Source organism: Penicillium cataractarum (genome assembly GCF_028827025.1).
Source record: "Penicillium cataractarum strain IBT 29864 chromosome Unknown utg000002l, whole genome shotgun sequence".
In the NCBI taxonomy this organism is placed as follows: Eukaryota; Fungi; Ascomycota; class Eurotiomycetes; order Eurotiales; family Aspergillaceae; genus Penicillium; species Penicillium cataractarum.
The window spans coordinates 1232298-1255944 of NW_026622738.1; the positions used below are offsets into that span (position 1 = coordinate 1232298).

Genomic DNA, 23647 nt, shown 5'->3' on the forward strand with positions numbered 1-23647 from the left:
ACCATGATCAAATACTCGTTTGATGCACTTGGGCAGTGGTACCATCATTGTAAACTGGACTTGGTAAACAGTCAGGCGGTCCTTGGGCGCGACACCCATCTCAGCCACGTTGGGGAAAGAAACTCTGAAAAAAGCAAAGTAAAGCCCTCTTTAAACAACACAATGTGCCAGTTCAAACCCGAGAACGAGTTATCAAGCAGTCGACGAGCGAGGTGATCTTCCTAGAGTGATTGTAATCATAACCCCGGCAGTCCCCTTCTAGAAGACCGTCGAACCTGTATCGGATAGTTAGTTGACACCTTGTCCGAGGCCCCTCGGTCTTTGTACTCTTCAAGGATATCACAAAAATAGCGGCCAAGGGAAATCAATAGACCAGTCTTCTGCGAATAGACTGATCCCCTCCTGTGAAACTGTCCAGTTTGTCGGCAATTGAGCCGCGGATCGGAGGAATCGGAGCGGCGGCTGACTCAGAATGACGAGAACCCGTGAGGCGACCACCGAACAGCGAAGAAACAGGGTCAGCTGAAAGAATAATCTGCTTTTGTCATCTTTGCTTGTTTCTCCAACAACCTCATGACCATTATCTAGACTCAGTTCGCTCACCCATCTTGCTGCTGAGACTATCTTTCGCCGTTCCTCTTCGCCTCTCCGACGGTTGCCGCAGACCAACGAAGTTTTGCCGGTGACTCAACGACCCCTCTGAGAAGGCACCCCGCGAAACGTGGGTTCTCACCTCGGTCATCTTGACTTCTCCTCACTGTCCCACACTCTTCTCCTCTTCAACCCACTCCCCGCCTCATCATCTTGTTCAAACTCCCCGTCTTCTCGCAGATCGTATCACGATCATCCACCAGCGTGAAGGCCCCGCCGCACCCCCTTAACATTCCGGTGCCGCTTGCATCGCGTCGCGAAAATACCTCGACCTCCTTGGCCTTCACATCCTCCTTCTCACCTCACAACACCATCGACTCTGAGAGGTCCCTTCTCCTCCGCCCGTCCCATCTCTGACGGGATCTACCGCTTCAATCGCCTCGTGTCCAACATCTGAGCGAACCACTCTCCCAAGACTCGATTCACAAGAGGAAAGACCTCGACGAAACCAACCCACTTAAAACGACACTACACTCACACATCATGTATTCTCACACTATTCTTGCTGAGGGCTGCCTCGTCAAGTTCCCTTAAGCGATCACACGATCACCGTGTGCCTCTCACCATGGACCTCTCTCCGTGTAATCGAGGCTTTCCTCGCCACTCTATTATCTCGATTTTCAACTAAATCTCCAACATTTCTTTCCCAATCGCGACGAACCTGGCCATAGCTGGGCTCGAAACTTGCCAGGAAACTTCGTCGTCTCACTGCTTCGCAAATTCACCAGCGTCCAATATGGCCGCCACTCACGCCACCCACCGAGAGTCATGGGATTCTCTTTCCTCCACCTTCGCCCACCTCGAAGTGTCCTTCTCCCAAGACAGTTGCTACGGTTCTGATGAGGTGTCTGTCTCATCCAACAATCCTGCTCCCCTGCAGTCCAGTGTCGAGACCTTTATCGACAAGCGCGCCACCACTATCCACCCGTTCTTGAAGTCGATCCTGAAGAACTCCACTTCTGACATACATGATGAAGTTGATGATACTGAATCCGAGTCCGGATATGGCTCGGATGATATTGAATTCGATTATGATGCCCTCTCAGAGGATGATGAAGATGAGGACGACGATGACGACATGTCCGATTTTTCTATCTGGGAGGAGACCATGGACGATGTTCCTGAGACCCGGGAAGACCGTACCGATACTTTCGATGATGTTTTCATCGGTTTCGAGTCCTCTGTTCGGTTTGCTGTCGAGATCGAGTACATCGACAATCCTGGTCTCGAGGAGGAGGATGAAATCTCTGACAGTCAAATGACATGCCATGAGATGATGATGCTTGCCCTTCAATCGGGCTCTGTGAGCTCTTCGTTCCATTCAGAGGATGACAGCGACGATGAAGACCATTCTCACCACGAGTTCATGCGCACTTGTACCAACCATCCCGAGGATTTCACTCCCGATGCAGTTGATGTGGATCGCCAGCTATTTGTTGCATACATGAACGGCATTCATGGAATTGCCGACGCCAAGTACAAAGCATACATCCACATGCAGGCAGACAACATCAGACTGGGCCACGAAACCGAGTCTATGCATCCAGACGACGCACCTTGTATGTACCTAGATCTGATTCAGAATCATGTCATTGGAGTCTTCCGCAACCTCCTCTCCGTGGCGGAGCTGGATGACCTCGTCGGTCTCCGCAAGCAAGACGCCCTCGCCGCCGGGCAAGCCAATCCCAACTCTCTCGACCTGACCCAAAAGAATCATCAGGTCCTTCTGGACAAGGTCGAGCACTTCCTCCTTGATCGTCTGGCCAACGGTCGAGTCGATGTCTGTCCGGACGAGATGAGCTTCCTTGCCGGTGGTATCGTCCAAGCACTCGGCACGCAGGACCTTCCTGCCTCTACCTAGACCCTATTCAGCTCAGGGTCTTGAAAAAAACAAACAGAGCTATGAGTTTACGATTATGAAAAATGGGGTTATTTCGGAATTCGCCACAGGCGACGTGTCTTCACTGGTTCACAACAACCATGAAAAGGAAAAGTATTCGGGTTTTGAAAACAGCAATGCGGGCCATGGTTCTACATCGTGTACTTTGCCTAGCTAGCACTTGAAATTTTAAGAATCTTCAACTTCGCCTTGTTTTTGTAGTAGTATCCTAGTAGGTCAAGGTCTCTAGACCTGGTAGCATGTGGCTCCCCCTGTATCTGCCTGGACACTGAATCCTTATCGTCGTGCCTTAACTGGCAGGGTCCTACACGCCATGTGTGTTTTGCCAGCGTCTTAACCAAGTGTGGAGCTAGCTCCTCATCTTCTTTACCAGTCCTCTGGCTCACCTGCTGTGTCCGAGAATGGCCGAAGCTCTTCAATCCAAGAATGACCATCCGAGCTAGTAGACGGCGGGAACTATGACAGGGCATTATCTTTCGGGCTGTGATCATTGAAGCAAGAGGAGGACGTTGGTTTACCGCAACCACCCAGGAAAGTAGATATTCTTCTTCTGTCTAGAACGCTATTACCTACAAGAACATCTTATAACAGTCACCCAGACCTTAAGAAATCTTTTACCTAGCTTCTCATAGCCTCTCTTACTCTAACGCCTCAAGGAGAACGGAAGTTACCGAGGATTGCATCTAGCCCTGGACACGACTGTCTAATAACCATCTCACCAGTATTCACTGTCGTTCCATGCGATATATACATCTGAGACTCCGAATCCCACCTCCATAATTCCAACCCCGAAACCGCCCCAGAGAACGGTCTAGAATCTCACCACACGGGCCAGCCTCTACCTTCATTCTCCCCGTGCCCTCAAGGCGAGAGCAAAAGACACCCTCGTGTTTCAGGTTCTGATCCCCAATCTCCCATGCTTATAACTCTCTTTGCCACACCCCACTTCCCTCCCGAACAACGGCACGGAAGGCTAAAGCTAACTTCCTCCAGTCTGGAGTAGTCTCACCCCTGACACCTCCGCGTCCTTCCCTCATCTCTGGAAGTGAAACTGTACCCTCGACACCCGGATACAGGACCCGGGAAATCCGGTGGCCAGAATATTACTAGTGTTAGTGGACGTCCAGACCTCGGAGAATTGTTTTTGGTTCCTTCCCTAAATGGTAGGGATGGGCTGGTGTTGTGTGTGCTCATGGTCTATGCTTTGGAGACGTATCCAGCGATATTCTTGGCTATTGATTTGCGGTTTTATCTGTCTATACTTGATGCGTTGGAAGGAATTGCGTGTTGCACTTATTCTACTCCGTGTTGAGGGAAGGGTTGTGGTCATTGGATGAGGTATATATATCCCCTGCAAATGAGAATGCCCTCAGGCGGAGATGGGACTATCAGTGGAGTTGGTATGCAAGGAGGGAATTACCGTGGCGGGGGACTACTTCTATCCTGACTACTAGCGACCTCCCGTGGCGTCTTCTACGGTACATTGTCGATTGTATTGAAGCTCCAAGGATATGGTGCTGGCTCTTCCGCATACTCGCGAACAACTCGAATGCATCAAAACCCTACAAATACATACCTGCATTGCCCATGCATGGTTATCGCGTGACTTCACTCGCTTATGACAGGTCAGGTCGGACGGTGACTCGAGGATGGGAAGTTGGAGGTGTCCAGTTGCCATTTTTTGGTGGTGTCGATCACTTAACGGCGAGACGAGCACAGACAGGCACGCAGTGCTGTCGGATACATCTAGCCCCCCCCCCCCCTCCTCGTTACTTGAGCCCACGATGCGGTGGGAGATGAATGAGAAGAAACCCTGTTCTTGATGTGTCGTACTCTAATGGATGAACTTTATTTGACCGGCATCTGTCTACAAAAATGGGAGTTGAACATCAACAGAATACCACTGTCCATATGGAGCACACCATAACTATCACTCACACATGCAAATACCGGGCACAACCTCCTCAAACATCAATAGCCACCACCAGTCACACCCTACCCCATCAACTATACGATAGTTTAAAAACTATTCCCCATCCCCCCATATCCCGCCAACAAACAAGGCCATTACTTACAAGTCTTGGCTTCGTACCCGTGTGGAGCCCCGGGATAGGATTGACATGAAGAAAATCCAAATTCTGACAGCCTCCGCGAGTGGGAAGTAGTGGACCGTTCCACCCACTATTGCCATTCGTCGGAGTTGAGACTGTGGCTACACTGGTTATCCTTATTTCCCTCTTTCCTACTGTGGAGGAATAATGTTGCTATGCTTGTAACTTGCAGGCGGTATTTACCGGTTATGGTGGCTGGAAGCAGGGTTTTGTGGGCGATCAGCATCCACTTTTTCTTCTCTACAGTACAATACAGCGTCTATTGGACGGACGACTTTATGTTCTCCGCGGTTTGAAAGGGAGTGTATTGGGACTATCGAATTTTCTGTTTGGCACCACTAAGCGGAAATAAATCCTAGATCGTGGTTGGTTCAAGCCCGATTGGCCCGAAGGAGGGTACATAAATATGATATGAGATGAGATGGTCGAATATTGCGCGGCTAACTACATCATTCAGAACCATAACCAGCCACATCACCTCGAGTTCTCCGCGATAGCGAACCACCCCCTGCGCCCTATTTTTACTCCCCAAGTCTATCAGTATTCTGCGTATTGAGGCGCAGGGATGTATTTTCTGGTGAACCCAATGACAAATGCAGCCAGGCAATAAACGACATGCACTGTGATGAGCGATGAGAGAGATGCGATATGATATATCGCGAGTTAGTCGCACTACCGTACGACTCGAGCACAGCCGCAGACTTGCATCATAGAAATCGTCCTGCCTCATCCGTAATTTGTGTTCTCCAGCCCTAAACCTTACTTACGAGGAAAAAGCAATGACGGCTGAGAAAGAGGGGGAATTGACTCGAGTTATGACATACCTACAAAGGGCGAGAAAGGTACTCTATACGAAGTATGACAGCGACTCCAGTAACCCAGCCCATAGCAACAATAATGCGATCGCTTATCCCCGCACAGCCATACAAAATATTAGAAGCGCCGTACAGTCGTACTACGCTCCGTACTAATAGACACGGAGACCAAAATCGCCGCCGATCGTCGTACACAAAGTCAAATGAGCTACGACCACCAAGTGCTGCAGGTAAGGTAGTACGGAGTACGGAGGACCCGATTTAGCGCACTAGAAACCCCGGAGCGAAGGCCCCGAATCGTGCAAGTAATACGATGGCTTCTCACATGTGCGTGATCCAGGCTTGGGATTTGTATCCAGGTACTCGGGAGCCCGAATCTCAGGGGCGTATGGGGATCGATTTATTATTGCTTTGCTTTGCGAGCACGGTCGAATTAATTGATCGCCTCCTTGAATCTCGCCTGGAGCCGGGGGTCCACATGAGAAATTGCTTTTCGAGTTTGCCAGTTTGGGGGAATGTGAGAAGAGAAGGGCAGGTTAGTTACTATGATAACTATATGGAGAACGGAGTTGGAATAGAGATTAAGCCGTGTTGTTCCGTGGTGATGAGCATTTAATATGTCATCTCATCCAACCACGAGGATCTAAGCACGGAACCCGGCTGAGTATTCCGTCAAGCCTAATCTCCATCGCTGTCTGCCCTATTTCGTTTGAAACCTGATGGTCCAAAATTGAGGTGTGCTTGATTTTCTGGAATCAACGGTTGTTCCAAACCATTTATCTTTGAGGAGGAACATTAACCGTAGTTTATCCCGCAAATCAGTTTGGAGGACGGTGGGCATGGGAAAGGGTGGGACGGGGTGATGATTGGAGGGTCCCACGTAGGATGATCGTTGCGATCGACAGAGTACGGAGACGGAGTACGGAGTACATACAGGAGTCAGTCTCCATATTCTCTTGGAGTATCGCGTTCCTGGGTCTCTTCCTAGGTCGGTCCCTTGAGCATCTGCCGGAACCAAAAATATGATACTACTGGATCTACTGGACCTGCCAGGTACCACGGATGAGTTCCCAGGGGAACAAGAGGGTGCCGTCATTTAGGGCCCGGAGTTCGGGGAGAAGCGATAGGGCGCGAGATCAGAGTCGATAATTCGATATTGGGGGGACGCGCAAACGATATCCGCCCGCGACGAGCCTGAGACAAAAAAAATGTCTGCACAAATCGTGAATGGCTGGCCAGATTAAGAAAGATCTCAGTTAATTAAGTACGGAGACTCCGTACTCCATACATCAGCTCAGCCTGTGTCAAAACGGGACCAGGCCCAGACCACGTTGTCGCACGGCATCTTATGATTATTTAGAAGGACCCAAGGACCTTTGCAGCCTAAGCCTCAGCCACAGCACGATCGCATGCTGCCATCATCCTCGTCTCTCTCCTCGTGGGTATTACCGTTCCTGGGAGAGTTCCATGGAACGCAGACCGAGACTTGAGGAACGTGTGTTTTTCGTATTGAACGGCACCGACGGAGACCTGAGGTCGTGCAGAGCCTATGAGATAACATTGGTAGGCTCCACCTTCGGGACATAAGAGGCTAAGAAGGTTTAGAAGGCTAATGGTGGTTGGTGTGTGGTTGCGCCCGGGGGAGTTGCCCTGCATGGGTGTGAGCGTAGTGGAAGGGGGATAGAACCATGATCGAAGCCTTGGAGGGGGGTCCGGAGGTATGGACGAAACGAGCCCATTAAAATCAAATCAAAGGTGTGAAAAGGACCAGGGGTATGAACCTCTTAGCCTGTTAGCTTCATAGCCTGACTCTTGAGGGGGCAAAGTGCTGGACCGTTTCAGCGAGAGAGCCGAGTCGGGAAAAACCAGAATCCAATAGAGCGACCTCAATGGGCAAAGCGTGAAAGACTAACCATTGCCAGGCCCCAGATCTGACGCCCGTGAGATGCGTGATTGGTAGTATCGCAGCCTCGTTGACCCAGACAATCCACTTGGATGGTGGAGCTAACTAGTGCACTCTCGGGGCCCGTCGATCGGGTCAACTCTTGTCTGCCCCTGGTTCTTCATCGCCAATAGGCCCGGACGAGTGCGCTGGAGGGCAGGACCGTGGTTGTGTAGGGTGGGTTATGAGATAAGAAGAGAATCGGTCAGGTACGGGTACCTGAGAGAGAAGGAACAGTAAATAATATTTCCAGGTGGGGAGAGAAAAAGAAAAGAGAGTACTACTGTACTCCGTCCTGTAGTGCCGATCGTGCAGGAAAAAAAGTCGGAGTGGCCACCTCGTGCGGGCTGCACGCCTCCCCGCCTCAGGGGGTAGTTAATAATTAATAAATACGTCCAGTAGTATACTACTGTAATACTTAATCGGTAATTTATATCCTTTGTTCGCAATGTTGATATTGTTGATGGACTTGCTATGTCCTCCATACTCTACATTGAGTATCGCTGGATAGGAATCGACAAAAACAAAGTATCTCGATTAAGTTCCAATAACTTCATACACTTGTATCATATTTCCTTTTTTTGTAGCTCCATAAATTATTCTTCGGTAGTCCATCCCCGAATCAGCGAGTCTCCACCCAAGAAAGTAGTAGTCAGACAGTACGGAGACTGTAGTCAGAACGGAATTTGGAACTAAACTCCATTATTCTTTTTGATTTTCCACTTGACGCCATTAAACTCCATTGGGTTTCCATTTGGACTCCTGACCCCAGTCTTTCTTTCTCTCTCTTCTCAAATCTCTCCTCTCAGCATCTCACTACTTTATCCCTACCCCCCCTACTACTACGACACTCGTTTCGGGGATGCTCAATATACGGACGGCATGATCACTCGCTTTTGCGCCGGTCCATATCGGTACGTGAGAGAACCCCTTCCTTACTTAACACCGTCAGTCGGGGGCCTCAGCCTGCATAACGCCCCCAATGGGCGTTGTACGAGCTCGGGCAAACGCAACGATGGCCAACTGCCCAAAATTCCCAAAAATAACGAGCCAGAGGGGCCGCAATGGCCGCAAGGCCCCCGAATGACCCCTCCCTCCCTCTGCATTTCTGAAAACAATGTCAGCTTTCACGACAGCAGAATGTGTGTCAGGCTGACCTTGCGCTTTGGAAGTACAGGATGATTTAGAGATTTTGATCCAACCCAGTTCTGCTTTCTGCGACTCCGATCTAAACCCATCAAGATCGAGGGTTTACGAACCCCCCCCCCCGAAGTCCCGAGGAGAAAGAAGAAAAAAAAGAAAACATTAACAAAGAAACTCTCGATCGACGGTCGAATGAGTACTAGTCCGGTCATCGAACAGACATCCCCCTCCGGGACCAGGGTGTCCGTTTCCCCCGCGATGCAATCTTACAAAGGATCCGATTTCCTAGAGGCAGGGACCTTGTCCCGCTCTCGCAGTACCAGTCTCTCCAGCGACTCGCAACACCCCCGAGTCAACCTCATGTCGCCTCCCTCCGTTCGTCCAGCGCCGGCTTTCATCTCCTCCTCCGCTGCCTCGGAGATCATCACTTCTGACCAAGAATTCAACGCCGCCGATTTTGCTCACGAGGATGAGGAGACGGGTGCCGGCGCAAATGCCCTGGTCACGCCCGCCGCACTCTCGTTGCTGAATGGGTTCCTCGACAACCTTTTGTTCAATATCCTAGCTGGATCCAAATCGACCCAGCTCGCCTGTATCCGACCAGCCCTTGCCGATGTGCTAAAACCGCGACTAGCCTCGGAGGTCGTGGCCACTGCCGATGAGGAGTTGAGCGAGTATATGGGAGGCGCGGAGGACGAGCAGACCGAATTCCGAGGTGGTCACGAACCCGGCGGCGACTTCGATCTCGTACGCTCATGGAAGTTGACGCGTTTGCGCTGTATGGTGTACACCCGGCTGGGTGACATGGAAGAGGAGGACGAGGACGAGTTTATTGCGCAAGAGGGCCTGGGAGAAAACGACGGAGCGCCCCGCAGGTTCACCAGTCATGTCGACAACATTACCCCGGCGGCCGCCATATTCCTGACCTCAATTATCGAACACATTGGCGAGCGAGCCCTCGTTATCGCGGGCGAGACGGCGCGGTCCCGACTATCCGCGAAACTGAACGACGGACAGGACGACGAGACAGATGAGGATGAGGATCGCAAGCGAATCGACCGACTCGTGGTGGAAGATTTGGATATGGAGAAATTGGCTCTCAATGCGACTCTCGGACGATTGTGGCGCACGTGGAGGAAGCGCAGACGCAACACCACTCTTGCGCGAACCTTGTCCCGCGAATCCTTCCGCCGCCGCGGGTACACGCAGAACCTCGCAAACAGCCGGAAAAGCAGCGTTGTGACCATCGAGGAGCCCATGACCCCTCAGGAACCGCTACCTGAAGAACTTCCTGCCCCTGTTGACCCTGCTACAGTTCCTCTGCCCATTGGCGATTGGGATGTTCAGGAAATCGAAGTTCCCGGTTTCTCCGCCGAGTTGGAGGGTGAAGTCCAGACTATGGAGGCCGTGGTCGCGCATAAGGTGCGACCGCGTAGTCTCATGGTATTTTGCTCTCCATCTCTAGGACCCAGATCCCCTGGTTCAACTGGTTCGCCCTTGAGCGCCGGTGCCATTGACAATAAGAGTCTCCGCCACGCCCGCTCAAGGTCCTTGCCAAATGCGGCGGCCAGCCCACCACGCCAGACTTCCCAGAAGACCGAGCCTGCTGCGACAGCCGATCAGCCGTCCCCTCGGACGTCGGAGGAGAAGAAGCAGCTCGAGACCATGTATGAGGATGACGAATCGGCGGAGTTTGTGGACGCTGCAGAGACCGCCCCTGGCACCGCGATCACCACGTCACACGAAGAGGTCCTAGAGCAGTCTGCGGCAGAATCTGCAGAGAAAGACAGAATGTCTGTGGTACAGGAGGAGGAAGAGGAGCAACCGGCTCCGGCTGCTGTATCTACTGCAGGTCCTCCCGTCAACGAGACTGTTGCGTCCTTGCGATCTTGGGAGGACGACGAGGACGAGGCTGCGACCGATCACAGCGCGCGCGTTTCGGTCGCATCCCTAGATGATCGACCTGCCAAGGATACGGAAGTGATTGAGGGACAAGGATTGTGCGAGAAGCCCAAATTGACGTCGACGATTCACCGACCAAGACGAAAGCCCAGCAAGGATCCTGCCCTTCTTAATGCAAAGCCGATCATTGCAGAGACTAGTGAGCCCGACGTGAATCCCGTTGTTGATACGCCGCCAGCCACGCAAGGGGTTGACTCCGCACCAACACCATCTGGCGCCACCGTCGAGGCTATCGATTCTCCTCGCGATCAAACCGATGTTGAAGATCGCGATCAGCATATATCAGTCACGACTTCCACGCCTGCGACCGCCCCTGTCAACGACGAAGTGATGCTTGAGAAGCCCAGCGAGACGATTGTCGAAGAACCAGTCGATCCTACCGAATCCACCGAATCTGTGATTGAAGAATCTACCGTTCAAGAGGCAGCACCCGTCTCCGAGTCTCCACGCCCGGCATCTGCTACGGGTAGCGAGCGATCACAACGGTCCCGACGCCACAAGCCCAGTCCGCTCGTGGTCACACCAACCAACCGCACGTCCCCGAAACTTGAGCAACGAGCTGCTGTCCAGCGCATGCCTCGTCCAAATAACTCTGTTTCATCTACAGTTCAGACCAAAACTCGTCGCTCAGAAAGTGTGAGCAGCGCTCGCGATAGGCGTCCACTCACCGCTGGCTCCACTACCTCTCAAGTATCCAGCAAACTAAAGGGTCTCATGAATCGACCTCAAGCCGAATCTCCGTCGCTGCGTCTTCGTAGCTCGTCTGAGACGAGCCGGGCATCCGGTAGCGCAGGCTCTATCGAACATGATGCTACAGATCTAGACAAGTTGATCAACAGTGACGAGACTATCCATTTCACTCTGACTCCTCGGAGTGTGCGCGAGATGCATTTCCCAGATATTCCTCGACAGATCCCGCGGTCAGACACTACGGACACGACTGACCTTGCCGAGTTCATCAAGAATACCGGGCCGCCTGGAGAGGAGCCTCTGCCGCGAACGTCCGTGTCTTCGAGAAACACCGCCGACGCGAATGCCCTCGGACGCACCAAGTCCATCGAGTCGCCCAAGCATATCCCCATCGCTTCTCGCATGACTCTGCCGCCAAAGTCTCCAGCCCGCGAAGTTGCCCGTACTGCAGGTACCCCAACGTCAGTTCGTGACATGGTCGAGACCAAGAAAATCTCCAGTCCTACCAGTTCTGTGCCGCAGGCTGGCTCCCCCGTTCGCCCTCCATCCAGCTTCTCCACCAACACCAACAACACAAGTCGCTCTAACCCGAATCGGCCCCGTCTCCAAGCACGTCCTGCCGAGACTCGAGGCTCGCAGACCTCGGAACTGATCGATTTCATCCGCGAGGGCCCACCGCAGCCCGGTGCGCACCGTATCCCTCGTACTGTTGCACCATTCCGCAACACCATCGACTCGGATGATATTCACTTCGACTCCGCTACGGACAAGGACCACGGTAGCTCTTTCGCTAGTGGCTCTACTCCTAACAAATCCATGACATCGCTTGGTTCAAGGACTGGCCTGCTGGATTCCAGTAACCGCGCCAATGGCCAGGCCAAGCCTACGCCGATGAGCAGTGCAATGGACGATGACGACCGCCCCGTCCCTGTTCGCAAGCAACGTCGCATCCCAGGCCGTGCCCCAGACCCGTACGCCATTGACGATGACGATGATGACGATCTCCTGGAAGAGCTCATCAACGCCAAGCCACCCAAACGGGAGGAAGAAAGTCTGATCGACTTCCTGCGCAGCGCGCCTCCGCCAGACTTTGAGCAGCAACAACCCCAGCCGTTGAATATCTCCATTCCCTCTAAACCCAACGGCACGGGCATGAAGTCCCGACTCATGCGCAGCTCCACCTCCGCTGACAAAGTCCCCTCCTCAAAAATGTCTATCAGCTCCCTCCGCTCACAGAGCACCCTCAACTCTCAACATCAGCAGTCATCCAACTACTCCTACAAGGTTGGCATGGCACGCAACCCGGGTATTCACCCATCCACAACCAACCGACAAACGGAAACGTCTGCCCTAGCGGACTTCCTCCGCAACACCGGTCCCCCAGAGCCCCCTGTCGGGCGTGATCTGGGTGCTAAGGGCAAGGAGGGCGGATTGTCACGCTTCTTCATTCGTCGCAAGAAGATGGAGGCTTAATTTCAAAATCTGCTTTCCTCCACATACCCCCCCTCCCAACCCCCTCATAATCTCAAGTCATTCACTTGCAAATTCGATGTCATGCTCTGAGCGTTTCAGCTTAATCTAACGATCCACATACTCTCATGTCCATCGTTTTGTCTGATCATTATTGTCCATCTTTCATCTTATCAACCCTCCACCCCTTGACGCTACCCCTTTCTTTGTATAGAGCTTCACATCTTGTGACAATTTCCTTTTTTTTTCCCTTTTCATTACTTTTGTTTTCCGGCTATCTAGCCAGGTGGCTCTTTTCTCTTTCCGACCTATTCTCCATGGAAGTCCTTATCTCCTTTTTTGTGCTCTGTTCTCTTCTCGATATGAACTGAACCTCAACCCGCCTCTCTATGTTTTCCTTGATTGGATGATATTTCGATATTCTCTGCCGGACTGAACGACTAATACGGACCTTTTCTTTTCCTTGAACTTTCTTTTCCTTTTCTTCTTGAAATCAGCCTCTGTTTGAAAATGACCGAGGTCTTTGGTTTTCGATTCTTTTTTCTTTTTGTGAATCCTTGCGAGATACCATGTTTTGAAGAACTTGTGTGCTTGTATCTAAAACTTTGACCCTTCGGAAATCATACCTTTTTTTCTTGATTGATAATCCAGTGTATTCTGTAAGAGGTGTTCCTAGGTAGGTAGAGATCAATTAGCCGGTATTTATTCTTTAAAATTCACATTCTGGACGGTTTGGTCTTGTTTTTATTTCTTCATGTGGCCGAGGTATCTATCACTTTGTGTGCAAGTCCTATAACAGCGCCATTCAATGTTATTGTGAGAACTTGCTATTCCATGGTTTGGATTTTTGCACCTCCCCTACACTGTATATCTGGCTGGCCTCGGGCCGCAATAATGGATTTCGTTTGGATTTCCAATCAAGCACTTGATGAAATTGGGAGGCGAAGGTTTGCGCGCTGCCCGGCGACAAAATATACTCCAACATATGTACCCATAAAGATGTCCAATAAATATTTTAAGCCCATGATCAAATCAACCTACAAAGCAGGTAACTCTCCCATTAGTAAGACTTCAAAATTCCGATTTACCTGCTACTACCTAGAAACTTGCTCGAAATCAAAGGAAGACCGAGTACTTGATCATTGTACCCATGCAGGTGGTCGTATACTTCCCGCGTGGTGTACCTGAGCCCGGAACATTGTTGATCCCGCCAAGTCCCCTTACCAGCTGGCATCAACAGCTCTCCTGTTTACCACCGACCATCCCGCCAAACCATGGGTTCCTCTCCATTCACCATGAGGTCGATCCTCGCTCTTTTCCTACTTGTGGTGCAACTCGCCTCCGCCCTCAAGTTCGATCTCCCCGCCAACTCGGGCAAGACTGAGCGATGCATCCGCAACTTTGTCTCGAAGGACCAGCTGGTCGTAGTGACGGCCATTGTGAGCGGCCAAAAGGGTGATGGCCAGAAAGTCAGCATGCACGTACGTACCACCTTTTCTGGAGAGTGATGAGGATCAATGATATGATATGAGAAAGGCGGGCTGGTGAGGTTGTGACGTGCGGGACATTATGGCTAACGGCTCCGGCGCGATGCAGATCAAGGATGCGATGGGCAATGACCACGGTCGTCCTAGGGATATCGTTGGCGAGGTGCGCCAGGCTTTCACTTCGACTGCTGACACCGCATTCGACGTGTGTCTCGAGAACCAGCTCGTCGGTCGCAGTAAGTTTCCCCATCGGCACGCAAGTTGCCATGTGTCACACGCCCGTCCTCGCCGCCCACATAACTAATACCCATTGTCACATGTAGACGCCATCGCCAACCCCTCCCGCGAAATCGATCTCGATGTCGAGATTGGCGCCGATGCCCGCGACTGGTCCTCCATCCAAGCGCAAGAGAAGCTCAAGCCCGTCGAGACCGACCTCCGCCGCATCGAGGAGATGGTCGCCGACATCGTCACGGAGATGGATTACCTCCGCGCGCGTGAGCAGCGTCTCCGTGATACCAACGAGAGCACCAACGAGCGGGTGAAGTGGTTCGCCTTCGGCACGATGGGCATGCTCGTTGGCCTGGGTGCCTGGCAGGTTGTCTATCTGCGGGCCTACTTCCGGTCTAAGCATCTCATTTAAGGCAAAAAAAACTTGGATTGGTGCTTCTTCTTTATTTTTTCTGCTATGTTAGCTTGCGTGAGGGGGAATTGACGAGTTGCATACATGATTCGGATGGTTTCCGCTTTTTTCTACTTCGATCTTGGATTTGAGGTGCTGTTGCATTGGGGGGTTTTGCTGTGCTGGCTGTTTATGGCTTCTCCTTTGTCTTTAGGCATTTCTGTTCCAGTAGTCATGACCTCAATGATATAAAATACATGCCCTGCTTCCGCGGAGGTCTAATCGTTATCTCTGTCCCTTGAGTAGATTGTTATACTAGGAAAGTTCGTAGTTAATCTTCACTCTACCTGGGGGCTGTCGGAATTGAGTGGTCAATCTCCACTATTAAATGACTTACATTCAATTCAATGACTCTATGTATGTACCCTGATTATCTTCTCCGCCGTCTAAATACCCTTGGGTGGATCCGCTTCATACATCACCCACGCTGTGTAATCGCCAGTGATCCGGTGGAGCGGCCTACCAACAAACACAGCAAACATCGGGACATGCAGGCCTCGGGTATCTTTTTTCGGGTCGTTTCTCCAGATGATGTCAAGTCGGCATTGATAACTTACAAGCTTATCAAGACTTCAGCTTGCCTTTGACCAAGCTCAAATCACCTCTCTCAAGGCATAAGGGATAGAGATTCGACACAATGTCTGCTCCCCGAATCATCAGCCGCTTCCTGCGGCCTACGCCAGCTGCCTTCAAGGCGCGCTCGGCTTCGGCAATCACCCGTACATTCGGCACGACCGGTCTGCGCTTCAAGGGCCCGGAGGACGCATACACTGGCAAGCTTGAGCACTTCACTGGTGGTCGTCAGGACCAGGGGCCTCAGAAGCCCGAGTTGGAGGTGGGAGAGATGGAGGGCATTACGTTCAAGGTTGAGCCCTTGAAGAGATCTGGCGAGGATACTACAACCATGCGAGCCCGGCTACTATGTTCGTCGCCCCAACTCCGTCACTCCAAACTATTTAATGCATACACCTCAAGAGTCAGCGCTGACAATAACACCAGACCAAAGCCGCAAGCGCGGTATCCTCGAATCCGACCTTCTCCTCTCTACATTCGCCGACGTCTACCTGGGCACCATGACCCACGCCCAGCTACAAGAATATGACCGCTTCCTCGATGAAAACGACTGGGACATCTACTACTGGGCAACCCAAGACCCGCCCTCCGAAGTTCCCGACGCCGCGCAGCCGCCCAAGGAAGACACCGTCACGGAGACGTGGAAGAACACCGGCGCCAAGAGCGGCGAGTGGGCGCAGACTATTGGTGCGTTCAAGGCTGCATATCGGCCTGTGCCGTCGCGGTGGACGGACTCGGAGGTGCTGCGTTTGTTGAGGGAGCATGTTCGTGATAAGAGTGCGACGGGCTTTGAGTCTGCTAAGAATAAGAAGGCTGGTGGTGGTGGTGGATTGGGTCGCATGCCTAATGTGCAGGTTTTCAACTAGAGGAGAGCTTGTGAGAGGGATGGTTGGTGGAACTGTGTACGATATGATAGAGTGTCTAGGGGCGGAGTATATATGCCCGTGTATAGTTTGTTGGATGGAATGGATTGTATCAACTAGAATGGAGTCATTGCATTGACGGTTATGATGAGATATTAAGGCAATGTCGTTTGAATATCGTTCTGATAGATTTGAACAATCAGGAATGTTAACTCGAAACAATGTCAGGGTTCTTTTCATTAGATCGATCTTAGTAGGTGTTTTGTCCTAGACAAGCTGTTGTCGAATGAGTGATGATCGGCCAGGAGTGACGATATACTGTAGACCAAGTTGCAGACCCAGCAGAATCGCATGTTGTTTTTAATCAACAAGAGCAATGGAAATCTTGGCACATTGAATAATATAACCATTCATTTAGTAATCCTAATCCCATGCCCGAAGTATACAAACAAGGCGGACCCGTCATCCATCACATGACCTTCGCTTATGGTTAGGGCACGGCGGAACCACACAAGGTGGCAGCCAACCGGGTTTAGGGCTTGGGCGGGCACGCAGCCAACCTCCTCCCTCTGCGATTTTATCTCCCCAGCGTCAACGACCTACTCCGCCAATCCTCTCTCCTTCATCGTCTCACTCCCAACATGGCTGAGCAGCTGGTTCTTCGCGGCACCCTCGAGGGCCACAATGGCTGGGTTACCTCCCTCGCCACCTCTCTGGAGAAGTAAGAGCCAATTCACCTCGAATTTTGTTCGCATCGAGAATTCACCATCTGACTTTTGACATTGGCTTTTAGCCCCAACATGCTGCTGTCGGGCTCTCGCGACAAGACCCTGATCATCTGGAACCTTACCCGCGATGAGCAGGCTTACGGCTACCCCAAGCGCAGCCTGGAGGGCCACTCCCACATCGTCTCCGACTGTGTATGTCTTTCGAACATTACCCCCTCCTCTCGATGACGCCGAGGATATTGAAGAATCCATTGGAAGGTGGAACGACAACGAATCTGGCGTGATGGATTGGGAAAATTGTTTGGGAGCGCTTTGGCTGACCGCGGGTCTTTCTTTCGCATTATAGGTGATCTCCTCCGACGGTGCCTACGCTCTGTCCGCCTCCTGGGACAAGTCCCTCCGCCTGTGGGAGCTCGCTACCGGCAACACCACCCGCACCTTCGTCGGCCACACCAACGATGTTCTGTCCGTCTCGTTCTCCGCCGACAACCGCCAGATCGTCTCCGGTTCCCGTGACCGCACCATCAAGCTGTGGAACACCCTCGGTGACTGCAAGTTCACCATCACCGACAAGGGCCACACCGAGTGGGTCTCCTGCGTTCGCTTCAGCCCCAACCCCCAGAACCCCGTCATCGTCTCCGCTGGCTGGGACAAGCTCGTCAAGGTACGCTACTCCCCCAATTCGCCCTTTCGATTCTCGAAAACCCCCCTCCAACTTTTTTTCTCATTCTACCCCCCACATGATGTTTGCATATTCTACGTATTTGCTACTTCAGAGCCCTCGGCGGCTATGAGACAACCATTCACCCAATGCCTGATGGAAATCCCAAACTCAATGCCTGTTTTTATGGTCTTGAGTTTGAAGGAAGACAGAAGAAAAAATTTTCTTGACTTGATATCACATATCGATTTGGACGTGTTTAAGTGACCGCTGACACTTCTTCCACAAATCTAGGTTTGGGAGCTCGCCTCCTGCCGCCTGCAGACCGACCACATCGGTCACACCGGCTACATCAACACCGTCACCATCTCTCCCGATGGATCCCTCTGCGCCTCCGGTGGCAAGGACGGTACCACCATGCTCTGGGACCTGAACGAGTCCAAGCACCTCTACTCTCTCCACGCCGGCGATGAGATCCACGCTCTCGTCTTCTCCCCCAACCGCTACTGGCTGTGCGCTGCCACCAGCAGCTCCATCACCATCTTCGACCTCGAGAAGAAGAGCAAGGTTGATGAGCTCAAGCCCGAGTACGTTGAGAAGGGCAAGAAGAGCCGTGACCCCGAGTGTATCTCCCTGGCCTGGTCCGCCGATGGCCAGACCCTGTTCGCCGGTTACACCGACAACAAGATCCGTGCCTGGGGTGTTATGTCGCGGGCGTAAATGGGTTGTTGATTGGATTGTGAGCGAATCGCGGAGAAGGGAGGAGGCCTCTTTTTGATCTATCGCCAAAGGGAATCAAAAAAAAGTTCAAAACCAGAACAAGATGGGCATTGGTTTGGTTTGGGATGTATGAGCCACGAGCAATGAAGCACTCCTCGCGGTCGAGGGAATTTCTCGGCCCCAGGAGGTTTTCTGACATGCCTAGCTTACTTGATTCACCATTAAAATCGAATGTCTGGAATCTTGTGACGGCATGTGATGTTCTAATACCACATAAGGCATCAAAATGTTTCCTATTTTTTCTTCACCCGTGTTGCTATTGCGTAGGGGGGTGAATGGATGTAGTTCGTCGTTGTATGACTATCCCTAGTAAGGTATACTACTTCTTTTAAACTATGGACGACTTCCTCCATCGGGCCTACCTACCCTATTGAGTATGAACCGATAGACGGACTCTGACACCTAGCGCCTGTGGTACTCGAAGCCCGAAATTCGCTCTGAGGTTACAACAATAAGCCTCTTCTGGACCCTGTCGACTCCGTCCAATGATCTACATGATTGTACGTCCGCATCTATGTATATAGGTTGAGGTAAGATTCTACATGATCATAATGTACATTGAGCGCACCCTCTATGCGCACCCGCGCTTATTTTTTGAGTCTCTTCAAGCCTTCATCAGCCATAGTAACTCCCTCCTCGTAGCCCAAGCCCTGGGCCAACGACTTGGCCTCTGTATAGCGCTGCTGAGCGACGTCCGGCTTATTCTGAAGTTCGGCAATCTCACCCAAGTTATAAGTAGCAGCCACACAAGTCATATCGCACTCCTCATTGCGCACAGGTGGCTGGATACGCGCAGCGACATCAATGGCTTTCTGAGCCCACTGCCGGGCAGCGTCGATGGTTTGCTCCCGCGAGACAGTCTGCTTCTCCTGTGAGCGAGGTTTGGCTGGCACCTGCGCTTGACCAGCCATGGCGCTGGCGACACTGTTCAGCAGCACGACTTGCTTGCAGGAAGGCGAGTCGCCTTCGGCAACGCGGATCATTTCTAATGCGCGTAGATACAGCGGCATGGCAAGTTCGCTGCGGTCCTTTGCAGTGTAGGTATCCGCGAGTTCGGCGAGTGCTGTGGCAATCTCGGTAATGTTCAGCCATGCCTCGCTATCGCCTTCACCAGCTGCCCCACCAACGGGCAAGCCCAGCGATTGTCGGCGGTGCATTTCCTTCAGGCATAGCTCGACAGCAGCGACCTGTGCGTCCTCGGCCTTCTTCTCATCTTGGATATACTCGCTTGAGTATAACTCGGCGAGCTTCATCTCGATTCCGACGACCTTTTTCAAGGCCCGGTCACGCTGCTTCGCCTCAAACTCCTGCATCTCCTTCAATCGCTTCTCAGCATCCTGCAGGTCGTCTTCGTTGATCTGGGCATTCTCCGGCGAGACATTCGCCTTCACGGGCGCTTGTCCTGCCTTCGACTTATCCGCCAATGCAGACTCAGCCTTACGACCTTCCTCAATCCATTTCAAAGCTTCCGTCTTCGTCCTCTCCAGCACCTCAACCGCAGGCTTGACCAGTCCGGATTTTTCCAGCATCATCGCGACCTGCAACTTAATACCCAGCACCTCATCCGAGAACGGATGCATGCCCATCTCCACAGCGGTCCGAAGTGCCTCCTTATACGCCTTCAAAGCCTTGGGCGGGTTCAAGTCGATCTCGGTATAATACACCGCCGTACGGAGCTGGTCAGCGACTTGCTGGGGGAACTTGTGATATTGGGGCTGGACGCGGGTGACTTCCACGTAAGAAACGTATGCGAAAACGGCGATACCGCCGACCACGGAGAAAATGGCCAAGGGAAGCAGCACGGGATTCTTGCGGAAGACGCCCTTGGACGCTTCGCGGTATTTCATGCGGATCTTCTGGGCGATGGTGAGGTGGCGGGTATGAGGGATGGTGAAGAGATCGACATTGGTATTGTTGTATCGTGGGCGCAGTGTTGGTCGGCCATTGTTGCTGTATATTGATCGTGTCCAGGCCTGGCGCTGTGCTGGTACGAGCTTTTGAGCTTGGGCGCAGGCGCGCCCCAAGGCTGCGCGAAACATTGGCGCCGTTGGTATTGACTGTAGTGAGTGGTCTATATGAGCTGGCAAAATCGACGAGTATTAGGCGGGTCGATCATACGTGGGGAGGGTTATCGAGAGGTTGTTGGAGTTGGTGAGGGTGGAATTGGCCGCGCTCCGTTTTTCCGCTGCGGCGGTCTTGGCCCAATGACGTCGCTAGGATGGATTTGTAACCCTCACCTGCTGCCTTCTCGTATTCATCCTCGCAACAAAGCTCTCAATGGCACATCGGTGACATGTACCAGTCGAGCTAGAATTATTTTAGTTCATCTTAATATCCTCCGCCATGTGTGGGCGCTACGCACTAGGCGTGGTGAGTCTTACCAGCCGGCATCCTTGCCCCATATCGAGAGGGGGACAAAACTAACCCATGATCCACAGCGCTTGGCGTACATTCAACAGCAGCTGCAAGAGCGAGGCATGCAAGTAGATGAAGCTCCAGAGGACGAAGAAGTCCGCGAGACATACAACTTTGCGCCAGGCAGCTTTGGCGCAATCTACCGCGCCGATGTCCCTGAACCTAAGTCTCGTTCCGAGCGAGACACAGAGGCCGGCCAAGAGCAAAACGACAATGTTCCAGAGCAAGAGGAACAAGTCAATGAGAAATCAGGCGACACTACAGCCATGGGCCAGCCCAAATACAAGCTTCAAAGCATGAAATGGGGCCTCATCCCCTTTTGGACCAAGCGACAGCCAGACTATGGTTCCATGTTGCGAACAATCAATTGTCGCGATGACTCGTTAATTGAGAATCGCGGCATGTGGACGACTATGAAACAGCGCAAAAGATGTCTCGTTATCTGTCAAGGCTTCTATGAGTGGCTGAAGAAGGGACCAGGGGGCAAAGAGAAGGTTCCACATTTCGTTCGGCGCAAGGACGGTGATCTAATGTGCTTTGCTGGACTATGGGACTGCGTGAAATATGAAGGTAAAACCCGAGTCATTATACCTTGGTTATGCAAGTGGAGGCTAATATGTGTCTAATAGACTCGGATCAGAAGCTGTACACGTACACCGTGATTACAACATCTTCAAACTCTTATCTGAAATTCCTCCATGACAGGATGCCTGTTATCATGGATTACGGAAGTGAAGAGATGAGGACATGGCTCGATCCCAGCCGGAAGACCTGGTCGAAGGAGCTGCAATCCATTCTGAAACCATACGAGGGCGAGCTCGAGTGCTACCCCGTCTCTAAGGAAGTGGGCAAAGTGGGCAATAACTCGCCGGACTTTATTATTCCTGTGAACAGCAAAGAAAACAAAAGCAACATTGCCAACTTTTTCGCCCATGCCAAAGCGAAGGACGCGTCTCCGAAAAAAGAGCCTGGTATCAAGGTTGAAGGAGATGAAGTCAAAGAGCATATCGCTGCGCATGGCACGAAGAGGGAATATACGCCGGAAATAAAAAGTCCTGATAACGAAAGCAAGAAACAAAAGGTCCATCCAGGCCCAGTCTCACCCTCGCTGCAGAAATTCAAAACGCGCAGTGCAACACACAATAAGCCGATGAAGAAGGCTGGGGCATCCAAACCACCTGACGGATCACAACGAATAACGAACTTTTTTAAGAAATAAACTGAATGTAGCTTTGTTATGATTTGAAATTATCTATCTAATTCACCTCAGTGATCTGATGATTGTACGGAATAGGAGGTTAATTGGGGCCTGGACCTCGGATATATATCTGTAGACCTTGCTTGGAAGGACCTACCTGGTATCCACTTTCAACAAGTCATGGAATGGAATCCATATTGATTAGGAGATTTCTAATCCAGGATCCTGCAATTGAACAAATTAGATGCTTAGGTAGGTTTCAAATGTGTATATCTAATTTTAATATTTTGCCGAAGTCACAAAATCATGATATTCATTGAGCTGGGGGTCGGATAATACACTATTGTACAAAAGGCTTCGCTCGAAGTGGGTATGAAAAATCGGCTTATTGCTTGTCCAGTTGCTGAAGTCGCTGAACGAGCTTTTCTCTGAGGAACGGGGTCAATCCCAAGCTAGATCGAGAATCAGTAACGCTCAATACGTCCGGGAAATCCTTCTGCCTATTCCAAGGGCAACTTACATTCCATTCCGAGTGACCATTCTGTACGTGCCTGTAATGGATAATGTCAGCTGCAAAAAACATTGGATGAACACCAGCATCCATCTTAAACATACCACTGGTTTGATATTTGCCGTCACCACCAACGAATTGACCGTTTCCATCCACCTCTAGACTGCCGAAGATATCCTCTGGCCTGTACAAAGATTAGTCGATCTCCTATTCTCACCGATCGCATGAGGTTCATACCATGCAATTCTACCAAACTCAGGGGGTCTTCTGCTGTCTGAAATGTGAATCCAACCGCCTTTACCGCCACCACCAGCACCACCCTGGCCACTAGCTCCACCGCTAGAGTCGCCCGTTTCAGTGCGCCTTCTGTTTCCCCGATTGGGCATCAAGACACCTCCAGTGTAGAGGTTCGCCCCAGCGGTTGAAACCATGACCTGGGCTTGGGATTGTGCATCTGGATCTTCATGCGCATGCTTGGCGAAGACTTCTTGGAGAATGCCGAGGAACTTGGGGTTCTCCGTAAGTGAGTCTGGTGTAGGCGGTAGCTTGTTGGTGACTCCAATGGCAAGATCTGGGTTGACAGGCTCAGAAGATAAGAGTGAAAGGATATGAGAGTTGTTTGGTCCTTCACTAGGGAATACATACTGCCTTATGTTCAGCATATATCAAAGTTGTGTTGACGTTTGCGTTGATTTACATACGATGTGAGGGTTGCCCTCTAGTGAAGAAACGAAACGGGCCTGGGTCCACCTCCGAATATTTAAGGCCTTCCGCCCAATTGACCTAGTTGCAAACATTTCTTTTGTCTCGAGAGATCGAAAATTTTGGATTAAGGACTTGGGAAGTCGCGAGAGCTCCGACGCTCCGTCATTCGGTCATCGTGCAGATCAAGGCGGCCTGGAAGGCGGTGAATGTGGACCGCCCCAAAAACGGTTCACGTGAGAGGCCTTTTGTTGTTGGAAGTCAACTTCCAAGGCAACCTTGCGAACTCCAGGTAGCTTTGTGCCTGTCCATTGCAAGTGTTGGTGACGGTTGGACCTGAGCGAGGCAGCAGCTGGTCGAAGT

At 51.6% G+C, this 23647-nt stretch overlaps 8 protein-coding genes across 8 annotated transcripts; 6 read left to right on the forward strand and 2 right to left on the reverse strand.

Moving 5' to 3' along the window:
- Positions 1-1387: 1387 nt before the first annotated feature.
- N7496_002507 (uncharacterized protein) lies at positions 1388-2512 on the forward strand (the record flags this gene model as incomplete). Its single annotated transcript, XM_056695438.1, has 1 exon — positions 1388-2512. One exon carries the CDS (start codon positions 1388-1390, stop codon positions 2510-2512), a length of 1125 nt encoding a protein of 374 aa, XP_056557650.1.
- A 6308-nt stretch (positions 2513-8820) lies between these two features.
- N7496_002508 (uncharacterized protein) lies at positions 8821-12687 on the forward strand (the record flags this gene model as incomplete). Its single annotated transcript, XM_056695439.1, has 1 exon — positions 8821-12687. One exon carries the CDS (start codon positions 8821-8823, stop codon positions 12685-12687), a length of 3867 nt encoding a protein of 1288 aa, XP_056557651.1.
- A 1271-nt stretch (positions 12688-13958) lies between these two features.
- Positions 13959-14814, forward strand: N7496_002509 (p24 family protein; the record flags this gene model as incomplete). Its single annotated transcript, XM_056695440.1, has 3 exons — positions 13959-14165; positions 14281-14407; positions 14495-14814. 3 exons carry the CDS (start codon positions 13959-13961, stop codon positions 14812-14814), a joined length of 654 nt encoding a protein of 217 aa, XP_056557652.1.
- Positions 14815-15490: 676 nt separating this feature from the next.
- On the forward strand, positions 15491-16292 carry N7496_002510 (succinate dehydrogenase assembly factor 2; the record flags this gene model as incomplete). Its single annotated transcript, XM_056695441.1, has 2 exons — positions 15491-15776; positions 15853-16292. 2 exons carry the CDS (start codon positions 15491-15493, stop codon positions 16290-16292), a joined length of 726 nt encoding a protein of 241 aa, XP_056557653.1.
- Positions 16293-16930: 638 nt separating this feature from the next.
- Positions 16931-18398, forward strand: cpcB (40S ribosomal protein RACK1; the record flags this gene model as incomplete). Its single annotated transcript, XM_056695442.1, has 4 exons — positions 16931-17010; positions 17083-17209; positions 17364-17681; positions 17973-18398. The coding sequence occupies 4 exons, from the start codon at positions 16931-16933 to the stop codon at positions 18396-18398; spliced, it is 951 nt and encodes a 316-aa protein (XP_056557654.1).
- A 647-nt stretch (positions 18399-19045) lies between these two features.
- On the reverse strand, positions 19046-20497 carry N7496_002512 (TPR domain protein; the record flags this gene model as incomplete). Its single annotated transcript, XM_056695443.1, has 1 exon — positions 19046-20497. The coding sequence occupies one exon, from the start codon at positions 20495-20497 to the stop codon at positions 19046-19048; it is 1452 nt and encodes a 483-aa protein (XP_056557655.1).
- Positions 20498-20801: 304 nt separating this feature from the next.
- On the forward strand, positions 20802-22092 carry N7496_002513 (SOS response-associated peptidase; the record flags this gene model as incomplete). Its single annotated transcript, XM_056695444.1, has 3 exons — positions 20802-20828; positions 20897-21443; positions 21503-22092. The coding sequence occupies 3 exons, from the start codon at positions 20802-20804 to the stop codon at positions 22090-22092; spliced, it is 1164 nt and encodes a 387-aa protein (XP_056557656.1).
- Positions 22093-22456: 364 nt separating this feature from the next.
- N7496_002514 (uncharacterized protein) lies at positions 22457-23379 on the reverse strand (the record flags this gene model as incomplete). The annotated part of the gene is made up of 5 exons (XM_056695445.1): positions 22457-22523; positions 22592-22622; positions 22687-22766; positions 22820-23226; positions 23284-23379. 5 exons carry the CDS (start codon positions 23377-23379, stop codon positions 22457-22459), a joined length of 681 nt encoding a protein of 226 aa, XP_056557657.1.
- Positions 23380-23647: the final 268 nt, after the last annotated feature.